The sequence below is a fragment of the Caloenas nicobarica genome, chromosome 3 (assembly GCF_036013445.1).
Source record: "Caloenas nicobarica isolate bCalNic1 chromosome 3, bCalNic1.hap1, whole genome shotgun sequence".
Lineage (NCBI taxonomy): Eukaryota > Metazoa > Chordata > Aves > Columbiformes > Columbidae > Caloenas > Caloenas nicobarica.
Genome location: NC_088247.1, coordinates 5,643,988 through 5,658,514, shown reverse-complemented (window position 1 = coordinate 5,658,514; position 14,527 = coordinate 5,643,988). Strand labels below are relative to the sequence as shown.

The 14,527-nt window shown below is 41.3% G+C and overlaps 2 protein-coding genes across 5 annotated transcripts in view; one reads left to right on the top strand and one right to left on the bottom strand.

Annotated features, from left to right (window-relative positions):
- MMUT (methylmalonyl-CoA mutase) overlaps positions 1 to 8,126 on the bottom strand; it is a 25,498-nt gene extending 17,372 nt beyond the window's left edge. Inside the window, exons 1-5 of one of the 2 annotated variants that reach the window (XM_065632108.1) lie at positions 8,049 to 8,126; positions 5,917 to 6,328; positions 3,493 to 3,860; positions 2,633 to 2,790; positions 936 to 1,107 (exon numbers count right to left, since the gene is read on the bottom strand). In XM_065632108.1, the coding sequence (XP_065488180.1) occupies positions 936 to 1,107; positions 2,633 to 2,790; positions 3,493 to 3,860; positions 5,917 to 6,328; positions 8,049 to 8,126 (1,188 nt within the window). The other variant, XM_065632109.1, reaches the window with a different exon arrangement.
- On the top strand, positions 8,127 to 14,527 carry CENPQ (centromere protein Q). Of its 3 annotated transcripts, none has more exons than XM_065632106.1 (9): positions 8,127 to 8,213; positions 9,414 to 9,569; positions 10,280 to 10,334; positions 11,151 to 11,265; positions 11,530 to 11,598; positions 12,864 to 12,993; positions 13,277 to 13,396; positions 13,524 to 13,601; positions 14,032 to 14,527. In XM_065632106.1, the coding sequence occupies exons 2-9, from the start codon at positions 9,417 to 9,419 to the stop codon at positions 14,158 to 14,160; spliced, it is 849 nt and encodes a 282-aa protein (XP_065488178.1). In that variant the 5' UTR covers positions 8,127 to 8,213; positions 9,414 to 9,416; the 3' UTR covers positions 14,161 to 14,527. The 3 variants fall into 3 exon arrangements, with proteins under 3 accessions (XP_065488178.1, XP_065488176.1, XP_065488177.1); XM_065632104.1 differs by having other exon boundaries at positions 10,277 to 10,334; XM_065632105.1 differs by having other exon boundaries at positions 8,153 to 8,185; positions 10,277 to 10,334.

Sequence of the window (14,527 nt, the reverse complement as noted above, 5' to 3'; positions counted from 1 at the left end):
TGTTAAGAAAAACAATGTTTAGACAGGAAAAAAGGGTTATGATCTGGCCAGAAATGTTTTTACACTGGACACTGGAAGATGACTGATAATATGCTCAAATGAATCCTCAAGCCAGTGATCTTGAGAAAAAGGCGCCTCTACCTCCTTATGCAGCTGCATTCTGAAAGGATAACTTACAGGACAAAACCAAGAGAGAGCTTCATCCTCCGAGTCCTGAATTAATATAGAATCATAAAATCATTTAGGTTGGAAAAGATTTCTGAGATCATCAAGTCCAGTCGTTAACCTCACACCATCCAGTCCACCTCTAGACCATGTCTCTAACAGCCTCATCTACACGTCTTTCAAACACCTCCAGGGATGGAGATTCCACCACTTCCCTGGGCAGCCTGTTCCAATGCTTGACAACTCTTTCCGGGAAGAAATTTTTCCCAATATCCAATCTGAACCTCCTCTGGCACAACTCATAAGCACCTCTCTGCAATTCTCTCTCTACTTAGCAGGTTTGGATCTTATTCTCAATTCAGTATGCACTAGAATGGGACAGCACACACTTAAGACTGATTCCAGAATGAAAATTAAGCCAGACAATTAAAAGTTAGGCACTGAGATTCTGCCTGTCACCATACTGGAATCGTTTTGTGAATACTCTCTCAAGTCTTCAGTTTCTGCCCTTTTACCCAAGCACTACATGGTAGTCCAGAATACTAAAGTATTTTGGGAAAGCAATGCTTCTGGCACTCAACAAGACTTCTTGTGCTACATAAGCAAAAAGGTGTATCCAATGCTTGGGCATGCATTTGTCAGACTGAGGGCAAGATACGTTGTTTCCTTCAGAAAGCTGCATCTTTACAAGTAAAACCAGCAGCCTCCTTTAAGATAAACACCATAAAAACATATTTAAATGAGGAAGTCATGAGAGTCCAATTTCTAACCTGCTCAGTGAGTGACCAGCCTGAAGTCTGACAATGAGCTCTCAGCAAAAGAGATTTAGGATCCTTGGGCTTAAACATTTTCTCGATCAGGTGAGCCCACAGCCGCCTCCCAGCTCTTAGCTTAGCTATTTCCATGTAGAAGTTCATGCCAATTCCCCAGAAGAAGGAAAGCCTGTAATAAGAGCACATGAACAGGATAAAACATTAAAGCATTCTAATAACTATCTTTCATAGAATCATGGAAAATCATTTTGGTTGGAAGAGACCCTCAAGATCATCAAGTCCAACCATAACCTAACACTGGCACTAAACCATGTCCCCAAGAACCTCATCTACACGTCTTTTAAACCCCTCCAGGGATGGTTTCAGTTAAGGAGAAGTCCTACAGTAAGGTCTCTGATTAATTTACTTATACAGATATAACCCAGACATAAGGTGATGGGAATGTTCCTAGATACCAATGCCCGTTGCTACAGAATGATACACATCTATGCCAATAAATTGACTTATCCTCCAAACAAGGCGACTGCAGGCAAACTACCAGCGACAATGGTCCCTGGAAGTGCTGAACTGTCCCCAGGGACTGTTTTGGGGGAACCATAGGTCAAGCAGTGCTTCAGCAAGTCACTAATACAGAGAATGTCACTCTCGTGCCAGGCAATGCTCCTGGACACAATCTACTGGTGTAGTGACGCTCACAAACTACTTATAATGAGAAGACATGACATACTATATGCACGCTTTCATCCTTCTCCTGATGATTTTAATTAAAATCCAAATCAAACATCAGTTCAAGACTGGATTGCATATCGGGGAACAGACCAATTGATCTACTTTTTCCTATTTATAGCTTCTATGATTTATAAATGTAAACACACGTAGTTGAAGTCAATAAAACTCATTACACTAAATAAACATGTTTTTAACAGTGAATTAGTTACTGAAACAATTTGCCACAGGCTCTTACAGATTCTCCATCATTAGAGAGTCTGAAAATATGGCTGTATCATTTTCCCCCATGATTTACTTTGGTTTTGTGACAGATCTTGGAAAAAGAGGTTAATTCAGCTGACTCCTATAGTTTAACTATGCGACAGGCTACATGGAGCATGTCTTTGGTTTTTTAGACTCACTGTACAGTTAGGGAATCTGTAAACCAACTAGACCACTGAAACTGTGATTCTGCTCAGTTTATACACAAAAATACAATATTCTATTTAAAATGAATTGATATTCTTAGGAAATTCCCAACTGTAAATTGAACTACCGGAACTTCCTCTTGCTAAGCATTTTTTTCCCAAATATTTTGAAATAATGCTAATGAATATATTTTAAAAACTACAGCATAAAGGGACTACAAGAGCTCTTGCTGCACTCTGCAGTCCTGAAGCTACAACCGTATCAGATATAACAGCTTAAGGACCCTCTTTCTGACCCAGAGACCAACTGTCACACCAGAGCTTGGCAATGCTTGGCCTTGCCCATAAGCTTCATTCACTTTATTAGCTCAGATGTGGTCTAAGCGTCTGTTGGAATAGGTATTTTCCTGCTGCTGAAGCTGCGTAACAAAAACAAAACCTACCCGCAATGTGAGTGCTGCCAATATTGCTTGTACGTGTAAAAATACTGAATTGGATAATAAACTCCAGAGGTTTTACCAAAAGTGAGTTTTATACTTGCAAATTTCTTTAGCTCACCGTGGTGCAAATTCATCAATGGTAAGGCCAGCTTTAAGTCCAGTTCTGCAGTACTCCAAGCCATCTGCTATAGTATAAGCTAATTCCAGAATGGTATCAGCTCCTGCCTCTTGCATATGGTACCCGCTGATTGAAATGGAATTAAATTTTGGCATATACTGCAAAAATAAAAGACAACAGGGTAGAACAGTAGATGGGGGCGGAGATCAGATCATTATTCTGTCAACATCCACAAATAATCCATTCTCTGTAGACTGTGAATACAACCCATCTCTGTCAAATGGTGTTTGCAGATGTTTACTTCATATGCTTTTCATCTTTTTGCACTATTCATTGTGCTTAAACTATCACCCACCGTAAGTCTCTTCCTCAGTTACCGCCTGTGTTCCACCTCTCCAATGAAAATGTAAAAAAGAAAACAACTAGTAGTACTGAACTTCCAGCCAACAGTTCAGGACTTCACTCCTTTCATTATCTGTGTCTCATGCTTACTTTCACAGCAGAAGTCCTTCAATACTTCTTACCCCTTCACTCCTGCTTACAACTGTATATTGCTTCTTAACTATGTGGGTTCTTACTTCCTATGCAAAGAACAGCCTCTCTGTTCCTCATCTCCAAGCTTCCTGACGTCTTTTCAGGCTTAGGCTCATCTTAATCTGACTTTAATTTGGACTGACTTAAAAATAATAAATTTATGCCATAAATGATTGGGATCATAACTTCTCCTCCTGGCCCTTTCCGCAACCACATCACTCTTCACTACAACAGATCTTCCCGTCTTCTGCTTTGCTCTCTAAAGTGCCTCATAAATAGTTAACTACATATAATAACAGAAGTAAATAGATTTAAGCAATGAATACCTTTGAGGTGTACTGGAAGATGTCAGCAATAATCCGCATGGATGGTTCTGGGGGGAAAATGTATGTGTTTCGGACCATGAACTCCTTCAGGATGTCATTTTGGATTGTCCCTGTCAGCTTGGCCTGAGGCACTCCCTGTTCTTCTCCAGTTACAATGAACGTGGCCAACACGGGAATAACTGCCCCGTTCATTGTCATCGAAACGGACATTTTCTCTAAAGGAATTCCATCAAAAAGGATTTTCATGTCTTCCACTGTATCAATGGCAACTCCGGCCATTCCAACATCTCCTCGAACTCGCGGATTGTCTGAATCATAACCACGATGGGTGGCTAAATCAAAAGCAACAGACAATCCCTGCTGGCCAGCTAAATGAAAAACAAACAAAGAACCCAAAACACAACCAAAAACCAAACAAACAAAAATAAAAAACAAGAAGAGAGAGGCAGAAGTGTTAAACAGACTTGCATCAAACTTGATCTAAATTTATTGATTTTATTTTACATCACCCAGGCTTGAATGACAAACCAATTTTTTATGTTAGACATTGCTCCCTCCCTAAACTTTTCCAAGGTCTTCTGGTCTTAAAGTTTATAAGAAAAAATCTTTTAATTGAGAAAAAAATATTGTAGTCCTTCACGCTCAGCCACGCAATCAGCTTACTATGCTTTCCAAATTAATGAATAACAGTTTAGCCACAAATGTGCATAGACAGACAGTATCAGGGTTTATATACAGAAACTCTACTTAGCTCAGCTGGGAACAGAAGTGTGATAAACCACGTCACATTACCTTCTCTTTATCACAAATTAAACACATACACACATACGTCGTTTATTTCTAAAGTGAAATGATGTATTACTATTATAAATCTGCAATAAGAGAACATTATTCATTTAAATCAGGGAAGAGGACAGTGAGAGCTCTTGACAGACCTGTTGCTCCGACTGAAAAGCAGCAGCTGAAACTCTGCTAACCTGACATTCACCCTCTGACCAGCACGGCTGTTTCTGAAGCAACTGTTATCTATTGCATTTGAAAATCCGCTTCTCAACATCAGCAGAGCTGTTAATTGTCAGATATGAGCTATCATCTTTGATCTAAAAAGTTAGGTGTTAGCTCTGAAGCACTATGACAAAAATTTAAGTTTCTGCCTAGATTCAAATAATAGAAATTTAAACAATTGAGAACTGAAAATTAATTCCTTTTCAGCATTCCTCTAATTACAAAGAGATTTAAATTGAATTATTAAAAATGCTCTACAAGTAACTAGGTCAGATTCAGAACCTATGCTAAATAATCCAATATTAATACAACTACTAACACAAGACAGAAAAAAATATAATATCACAATGTCAAAACTTGAATAAAGATAAAAAATTCCTCGCAGCAAATATTCTTGAGTACCTGAGCAGTGCTACCAGCTGACCCAAGTGTTAACGCTTCTGATTCAGTAGCAACACTCAGCAGTAAGACACGATATTCAGAACAATCTTTCCATTTAAATGTCTGTTTGCAAACCTCCAATACCCTGTACTTATAATTTCTTAATTTACTGAGAGTTTTATACGTGGAAATAATCAAGAATACTAATATTGCTTCATATTAGCGAACTATGATACAGTAAGAGGTAAAAATCCCCAAACAACTCCTCTCTCCTGCCCTAAACAGTGATGTTTTGAGTAGGAGGGACTGCGGTCTGTTGTTTTGACTGGTAAGGTTATAATTAGCTTCAAACAATTGCTAAGAGGTATGGCTGGTCTAAAACTAATGTTTCAGTCTATCAATAACAACTTCTTAGTAATGGTTTTACAATGCCTAACTCAATAATATATTATGATGACACTCTGGCTATTAGCTAAACAAACTGCTGAAAAGCACAATACTCCACAGAAATATTGGGAAAACCGCTCTCAAAAAAGGAAAATACTGATACTTCAGGGAACTTGGCTTTACTAATACACCATGAATGGCATTATTCATATGCACTCACATGATTTCATTTAAAATTTACAATATGAGATGGAAACACAAAATGTGAGAATGCCCCAATACCAGAGGTTTAGCTAAGTGACAAAGTTCAACAGGTTTTCAACACGATCTTCTCTTGTGGTCACAAAATGAAGGTAAAGTGCTCCTGGTTGGATCCTGGGATGCAGCCAAATTTTGTCTAAGTGTCAAGGCAGAATAAGTAAAAACAGCATTTAACACATTCATTTTTCCATCTCAATAGCTAAATGAAGTAAAAGCAGTTTCAGGAATGATCCAGTTTCCTAGTAGTAAAGAAATAGAGCGCCACTGGGAAGAGCCTATCAGAAATCAAAACTCAGAAAGCAGAATAGTCACATTTGCCGTGTAATTCACCATTTGAACGTTCCTCATTGTTTTGCAAGGGAATGACATTCCCCAAATCAGCTGTCTTACCTTTAATGTTGTCCTTGTAGAACTTGTTGCTCTCCTCCACCGTACTGAAGCCAGCATACTGGCGGATAGTCCACGGCCTGTACGTGTACATGGTTGGGTAGGGTCCTCGAGTGAAAGGTTTCACCCCCGGCAGCTCCTCAGGGAGGTCTTTCGTGTCCCTTTTGGAGTACAAGGGCTTGATGTCGATCCCCTCTGGGGTGTGCCAGATTAAATCCTTTGGATTCTTGCCTTTCAGCTGCTTTTCTGCAAGGGCAGCCCACTCGGGGTGCAGAGGTTGCCTGTGCAGCAAACGCCTCATGAGCTGGCAAGCTGGATTTTGAGCCAGGCACGTGCAGCGGTGGGGCCGCAGGCGCAGGAGAGCCTCCTTGGCTCTCAGCATGTTTGTCCCACTGGTTGGTGTGTATGGGGTAAGCTGCAGAAAATAAAACCACGTATTTTGTATCATCATATTAATGCGAAATGGGAGAAGTGAGCATGGAGAGGTTACGCAATTTGCTAAAGCCAAAATGATTACTCGTGGGAAAAACAGAAGTCTATTTATTAACTTACTCATTTACTAGTTTACTCATTTGACAGACACCCCTTCCCCTTGCCTTTCAACCAGACAATGTATAAAACAGAGCTCAGGAAAAACCCTACATTTTCCTTTAGCTAAGGAAAACATTCCCACAGTTCATCTACATCCACGTATGAAATGTGTAACTTATGTCAGTCCCTAAGCAGCACCATCACTTATCCATCACTGAAAAGCCAGTGTCATGCATGAAGATGGCATGTCTGGCTACCTTCTCACCTTCCCATCTCTCATCTACTAATTCCTTAATGTCAAAAGGGACCTTCAACATCAAAGAGACACTCTGAAGGAAGTGGACTGTCACAAAAATGCTGACATCGTAGACTGTGGAGAAGGTGGCTTCGGCTGGATGAAAATCAGAGCTACAGCTGGATGAAAATCAAAGCTACACTAAGAAAGAAAGGAGCAAATAAATGCAGTATGCAAAACCACAAAGGTAATACAAGTTGCAGAGCTTGTCTCACAATGCATGAGATTCAGATGGTGGATAAGTTCGGTAACTCCTGAAAGCTCTAAGCTCCTCTGCTTCTGTTCTCTGTACCTTATCCTTACATTTCCTCCCCAAGTGAAAACATTTACAGCTTGGGCTCAAGGGCAAATCACCTCTTCTCTGCCTCATCTCCTTCTCAGCAGTCTGGAAACAGGTGCTTCCCTGATGCCCTTATGAGGAAGTCTGCATAAAACCAGAAAGCATCTCTATCGCTGTCATGGTGCTGAAGCAACACACACCACACAAGTGCTTAGTGATATATATGCTACATGTGGCATACATATAACTTGACGAGTGCAAAGGCACATCAGAGGAGCACTCAGCTCCTGCAGAATCACAGAATGTCCTGAGTTGGAAGGACCCACAAGGATCATCGAGTCCATCTCCTGTCCCTGCACAGGACAACCCCACAGGTCACACCGTGTGTCTGAGGACGTTGTCCAGTCTCTTCTTGAACACTGTCAGGCTTGGGGCCGGGACACCTCCCTGGGGAGCCTGTTCCAGTGTCCAGCACCCTCTGGGGGAAGAACCTTTTCCTCATGTCCAACCTGACCCTCCCCTGGCACATCTTCCTGCCGTTCCCTCGGGTTCTGTCACTGGTCACCAGAGAGAAGAGCTCAGCCCTGCCCCTCCAGCTCCCCTTGTGAGGAAGCTGTGGCCGCCATGAGCTCTCCCCTCAGTCTCCTCTTCTCCAGGCTGAACAAACCCGCTGACTCCAGCCGCTCCTCACACGGCTTCCCCTCCAAACCCTCCACCAACTTCACGTCCATATTCTAGCCACTCTCCAGCAGCTTTCTCTCCTTTTTATACCCCGCTCCGCACCTCTCCCTCCACCCCTCACACCACAGCACCCGCACCCGGACAGGTGCAGGGACCAGAAGGCACCGCTCACCCTGACGGGTCCAGCACCTCCCGCCCCCAACACACCCCCTCAGCGGCCAATAGGGACGGGGAATCACTACCATGGGGTCTAGCCCGGAGGGTCGCGGCCCTGCCCGCCCCAGGGCCGGGAGCGCTGGGCGAGCTGCGGGCTCAGGACGGACCCCGAACCCAGCGCCCCCCCGGTACCTGCCGTCGGCCCCTCCGCCGGCGCCCGCACCCCAGCGCGCATGCGCACAGAGCCGCCCCGGAACCGGCACTGCGCATGTGCCCGGGAGCGCGGGGAAAACGGTTTGTTAACGGCTCTGCGGTCCGACGCGGAATCGGTAGGAGCGTTGAGAAGGCGCTGGGGCGGTGAGTCTCGGGGTGGGGTGAGCTGCTGGGGGGTTTTGTGGAGGTTCCCGCGGTGTTATCCGGCAGCAGCGGGGAGCGGGAGTTTGGGGGCCTGGGGGAGGTGGGTGGTGAAGACTACAACTCCCAGCATGCCTTTCGCTCGGTGGGGCCGTGTGGCAGCGGCGTCGGGCAGCGTTGCATGCCGGGAGTTGTAGTCCGCGCCCATGCTCCGAGTACGCTGCACATTCTGTCTCACAAAATTAGTGTTTTTTGGGGGAGCGGCAGGGCTTATTTACGTGGTTTCGGTCGCGACAGTCGTCTGGCAAGCCGTGATAGGGCCTCTGCTGTAGCATGGAGGGGGTTGGTCACTTCTCCCAAGTAACAAGTGATAGAACGAGAGGAAATGTGCTCAAGTTGCACCAGGAGAGGTTGAGGCTGGATATTTGGAAAAATTTGTTCATGCAAAGGGTTCTCAGGCGTTGGAACAGGCTGCCCAGAGAAGCGATGGAGTCACCGTCCCTGGAAGGGTTTAAAAGACACACGGATGACGTTCTTAGGAACTTGGTTTAGTGCCAGAGTTAGGCTACTGGTTGGACTCAATCTTAAAGGTCTTTTCCAACCAAAATGATGCCATGATTCGAAGATGTGGCCAGAGGCCGTGAAAGAAAAACTGAATACACCTGAGTCATTGTGCTTCGAAAACAGAGGTGGCTAGTGGGGTATAATAATTCCTCCCTTCTTTTTCCTCCGTCTCTCTAGTGAGCAAGAAAAGAAACTGCAGGTTTAGACTTCAGCAAGGAACATTATGTTTAGGTACTATGGTAAAAAGTTCTGGTAATAGGATAACCGCGTTGAACTGCATTAGAAAGAAAGAATTTCTACTGTTGGAGGCCTTTAAGAACAAATTAGACTGTTCTCAGTTCCTTTACTTTTGCATTGCCATTGCTGCTCTTTGGCATACAGACATGCCAGCTTTAAAATTTAGAAAGAAATGTTGAACACGCTAAGACATCTCTAAAAGGTAAGTGGTGATGCCTTTTTGGTGGTCCTGCACTTAGATAAATATACAAGATTTAGGCTTTGGGTTAGAAAATACGCAAACATTGGGCTCATTAACACGTTTCGCCGTTGTTTTGCTTGTTAGCGTTAGTTTTGTACTGCATGAATTATAATTTGATATTAATTTTGCTTTTGTTTCCTCCTGTTCTGTCTGGTTTACAGATAATGAAACGCCGCCACCCACCTTCCAGTAAAATGGGGGACACCACTGGTGGGGCATCAGCAAAAAAAGCTTTTAAATTACAAAATCAACCAGGGCCTTCCAGCAAAAAAAAGGCAAGAGATGGAGAAGGAAGAAAACAAGGTCAAAAAATAAAGGTAATTGTTATTTTGGATCAAACAAGTTAGAAAAGTAACCAAAGGGAAAAAAAAGGCATTTTTGCCTGTTTTTTTTGTGGAATTTATAGAAAATAGTCTTCTTAAGGAAATGTCCAGTGCAAACAGCTATTTTGAGAGCTATTTTGAGCTTTACCTGCTCCCTGGTTTCCAGAATGTCTCATTGCATGCTGCTGTGCCTGCGACAAGTAGAGGAAAGCATTGCCTGATGCTTAATAAAAAGGCAAGCTATCTGTGCAGTTTTGAGGACTGCACAGCATCTGTTTGAACAGTGATAAAATCAGAGTTCTTGCAGCTCTGGTGACATTTATTCAGTCCTGGAAAATATAATCAAATCATCTCAGGATTGACCTTGGCAGCTTTCTGTTGAAGAGAGCTTGCTTGACCACTTAACTCATGAGCGACATGGTCTCAAGATGCAGCTGGAGAGCCAAACATTTCTTATTTCATGACCTCATTCTTTGAATGGGAGGAACTAAGAAGGATTAATTGTTTTCCTCAACTTGCTTGAGATGAATCACCGTTTCACAGTTCAAAAACTTCTTTTCGTGGTCAATAGCAAGAGAAGGGTGTCAAGCACTGAAGTGCTTTCACAGTCTTTTTGTAGCAGGTTGCTAGTAGTAAATGAATGGTCGTATAGCAGAAGATGTTTCAGAATTACTGTACTTGATGTAAATTTTTCTTTTCAGCAGATCACTCAGACAGTCAAAAGGAAAGCAAAGGAGGATGAGGACTATTCCCCTGCAGGTGGGATTGTATTATTTCCTTCTGTTTGTTTTGTGCAAAGAAAAAATAAAGTAAAAAAACCTGCTACGTTGAAATCATTGATGGCTGAGATGTCACAGACATCAGGCTGGACGGGGCTCTGAGCAACCTGATCTGGGTGAAGATGTCCCTGCTCATGGCAGGGCTTGGACTAGATGAGCTTCAAAGGTCCTTTCCAACCCAAACTATTCTATGATTCCATGTTACTGAAATAAGTTTCAAAGTTTCTCTCTGAACAGTAACAGTGACTATTTGCAGTACAGTCTTTGCCAGTGTGCATTCAAGTTATATGTGCTGTGTATGCGTGTGTTCATCATATGCTTTTGTTTGCAAGTAGTGTTCTTCTCTTGTAAAATTCTACCACAAGCACCAAGAATGCTTTAACTTTTGCTTTACAAGTTGTTGTCTTTTCTGTTAACCTTCTGTCTTAAGGCTGGCACGTGTTGTATTGAACATACAAATGAGATTAGGCCCCTGCTGCATTGAGTTTCTCACATATATTCCCACTCTTTTTAAATTTCATTCTGGGTTTTTTCACTTGTATCACCAATGATTTTGGGAGAGTATCTGCTTAGAATGAAACTGCTGTAAGAAAAAAACCTTTTCTACTTTGTGCTTTTTGTACAACTTGTGACTTGCAAATAATAACTACCACCTAATGTGGATAGATATGATGTAATAGTTTTGTGACGTGGAGAATCTTTATTGTTACACCTTTGACTGTGATTGAGTCATAAAGCTGTTTATCCAGGTTTCACGAACGATATATTTTCATTTTTTTTTCCTTTGTGTTAACAGGAGAAAAAGGTTTTTCAAAAAAGGTGGCACTAACCAGCACTAAAACAGAATCTTGGCAGACTCTCTCAGAGAGCAGCAGGCGGTTTCTGGAAACTGTAATGGATTCAGTTATACTGTAAGTGCCAAATATCCTGGTGATTCTTTTCTCTTTCCACAAGGAATAAAGTAAAAATCATAACATTGCTTGAACTGGAAAAGCTTTGGTGCTTTTTTGAGCAATATGGCTGGCTGTGTATATTTTGTGCAGTATAATAGAACGCTTTCTATCTGAAGTTGGAGATTTTCAGCTAGAGAAGTTCTGGCTGTGTTTACTTTGCTTGATGTGTTCTCTGTGCTTGCAGGCTTTGAGATGAAAATTCTGCCTTTGTTTTCTATCCAGATCTATTTTATGCCAACAAAGTGGGAGAAAAGATGATGTTCAGAAACACCTACATTTACTGAAAGAAAGGTAAGAAATTATAATTAAAAACTAAAAAAAAAAACCAAAGGGAGAGAAGGGAATTTAATTTACCCAGTTGTTTTCTACCGTGCTTACAGAATTGCTTCTGGGAGGAATCATATTTAGGAAATCTTGGAAGGGATAGTTGATGCAAAATCAAGGAGGGAAATATCTTGATGGTACGTTGATTGAAGTGGGCAAGCAAGAGTTGTTGAAAAACCCACTTTAACTACTGTATGAGTAACAGAACCTGGAGGGATTCGTAGGGCTCCTTGGATCATCTTTGTACTCTTTATATAGGGTTTACATTAGTGGGCAGCTGTTTATTTTTGTTATAATTTTTTGATATTGATGGGAGCAGTTATAGCTAAATTTTCTTCAATGCCAGCTCATTTTCTGATTGAAGTTACTTGAGAGATAATTGAAATTTTGTGTAACTTGTAGCCTTTTTATATCATTGCGGGAGTAATTATGTATGCTTGAGTGTCTGAGAGTTTTTTGTGTGATTCTGCATACTGGGCTCTTACCAACATAGAGCCTGAGCCTATATGTTGCTTTCTTTGTTCTTACAGTACCTCAACATTCAAACACGGAGGACTGGTTTTTAATTTTTTTTTTTTTGGTCTTTTTTTAATGTTTAATTTGTGATGTGTTGGGTCTGATTTCTGAGTTGACAAACTCCTGAAATCTCATCTGTTATATGTGGAAATTGTGGCAATTTGGTGCATCTAACAGACAGATTCAACTTGGAAGAATTCAAGTCTTCTTCAGAATCAGAAGGACCTTTGAGAGCAAGCTAAAACTCTTCCCTTGGCCTAAAACTATATGTCATATTTCACAAAAGCACATACTGATTTAACTAAAATGATCTTGTGTGGAGGCAGTTAAAAACACTGCTTTTAGAACTCAGTTTTACTTTGAAGAGCAGAAAGGTCAGAACTGGGAAAAATTTGATGTCAAGTCACATTCAGGAAGCGTGCAGGACAACAGGCTAGAAGCCACACAACATCAGTGTAATAGTGAATGTTAGAATGGTGGGTTTTCTTGTTCCTGGTTCCTTCCTTCGACGCCTGTTCCACATGATTTTTTGAAAATTCAATTTTGGAAAATTCAATTCAATACAGCTTTTTTTCCTGTTTGGATCCATTTACTTCGCTGGCAACAACTGGGCTAGAATGAGTTTAGATTTTCCCGTGAGAAGTCATCAGTCAGTTTTCTTTTCCGTTTTGCAAAGAACTCCAAACAAGTCATGATTTCCTTTTTCTGTAATAAAGGGTGCTGAGATTTTTCAAGACTTTAAAGGTGCCTCAAGGGAAGCTGAGCAACGTGAAGAACATCCTGAGCCTTCAAATGGCAGAGAAACAAATGCTTGAGAGAAATGAAGAGACTTTGATACAATTGCAGGTATGAAAGGCAGGGAAGGGAAGAAAATATTAATATCTTACCTGTCTGCTGCTGCTCAGTGTTCCGTCAGTTTTTAGTAGATAGATTGCTGGCTATGTCTGTGGTGTTGTGGCGGAGTTGTCCATTGTTCGGCATTGTCACCCACCTTTGCTACAAAGCAGTGTTACTTTTTTGGTTGTTTTTTCAGTGACTCAGCTGATGCCAATTGTCAGTATCTTATATGCAAAAGTCTCACCATCTCTAAAGTAAATTTTGTTCTGGTTTTGTGTCTATTTTGTCTTAGGAAGAAATAAAAGAAGCTGAGCAATCAGCAGAACGCATGGAAGAAACTACACAGCAACTGCAGTACAAAATCCAGCTGCTCAAGAACCAGTTAGAAGAAGATGAAAAAAAGGCCAGGAAGGTATTTCCAATAGATGTTTAAGAAGTTTAGTTTCCACAAGTTGGATGACAACAGCCAGGTTTTTTTCCGACTTGTGTGCCTGATGTTCGGTTTCAGATTTTTATTTTTTTTCTTTTACACCTTCTAGATATTTCAGGTAGATGGCAGTGGAGTTCTCCACCTTCCAGAGCTCCCCAAGCGCAGTTTACAGGCACCTACTTTGCAGGTGAGCATGGAATATATTTTCAGAGACACCTTGGCTATGAGAAGGAAGGCAACAGGAATGTTCTTTTATCACTTAATGTCTGCCAGAAAGGGCAATTTTGAAATATCTGAAAGTTTTCTCTTTTTTGTCTTATTTTCATTGAAAACCATATGCTTGTATTTAAAAAAACCAGCAAAACCCTAGAAAACTTGCCATTTAAAGGATCACCTGTGTTTTCCTAGAAACTCTATGGTCATAGGGAATGCATAATCGTTTCTGAAATATATCTCTCTGTAATTAATAACAGGAAGACTGTCTCATTCTGTGCCTTTGAGTATTGTTTTATTTTTGGCTGTACTTAGAGCTGGGCTGCATGAAAGTGAAATTTCAGTTGGACTCAATGAAAGCTGGTTTTTACTTGTTGTCTGTTACTCCTTCTTTCCTTCTTTAGGAAGAAATTTTGAAGATAAAAAATCAGAAAGGTCTTTTAAAGGATATGAACACTATTCAGCAGTCAGCTGACTTGAAGAACATGTTAACCCTCATTGAAAAGATCTATGAGAAGGTGGACTTGCTTTGAGAAATCAGAAACATGGAGTCTCCTTTGAAGCAAGAAAACCTTTTCCAGCACACTGTGTTAATGTAAAGTAGCAGGATGCTGATCATGGAAACTGTTTCCTTCCTAAGTGGCTTTACTGTAATGACTGCTGAATTCCTGTTAAAACATTTTCTGTGAATATTGGTATATAAATCTGTAGATGTATTCTGGGACGCTAGTGAGTTAAATGATCAATCAAGGTTTTTTGGACCTGTGATTACTTCTAATTATGATGTATAGTCTTAGGAGAAGGGAGGGAGATGGATCCTGGCTTTATTTGTGCATTTTTATAGAATAAGGCAACCTGTTCCCTTATATTTGGACTTTTATATCACATTTGTAAATTGGT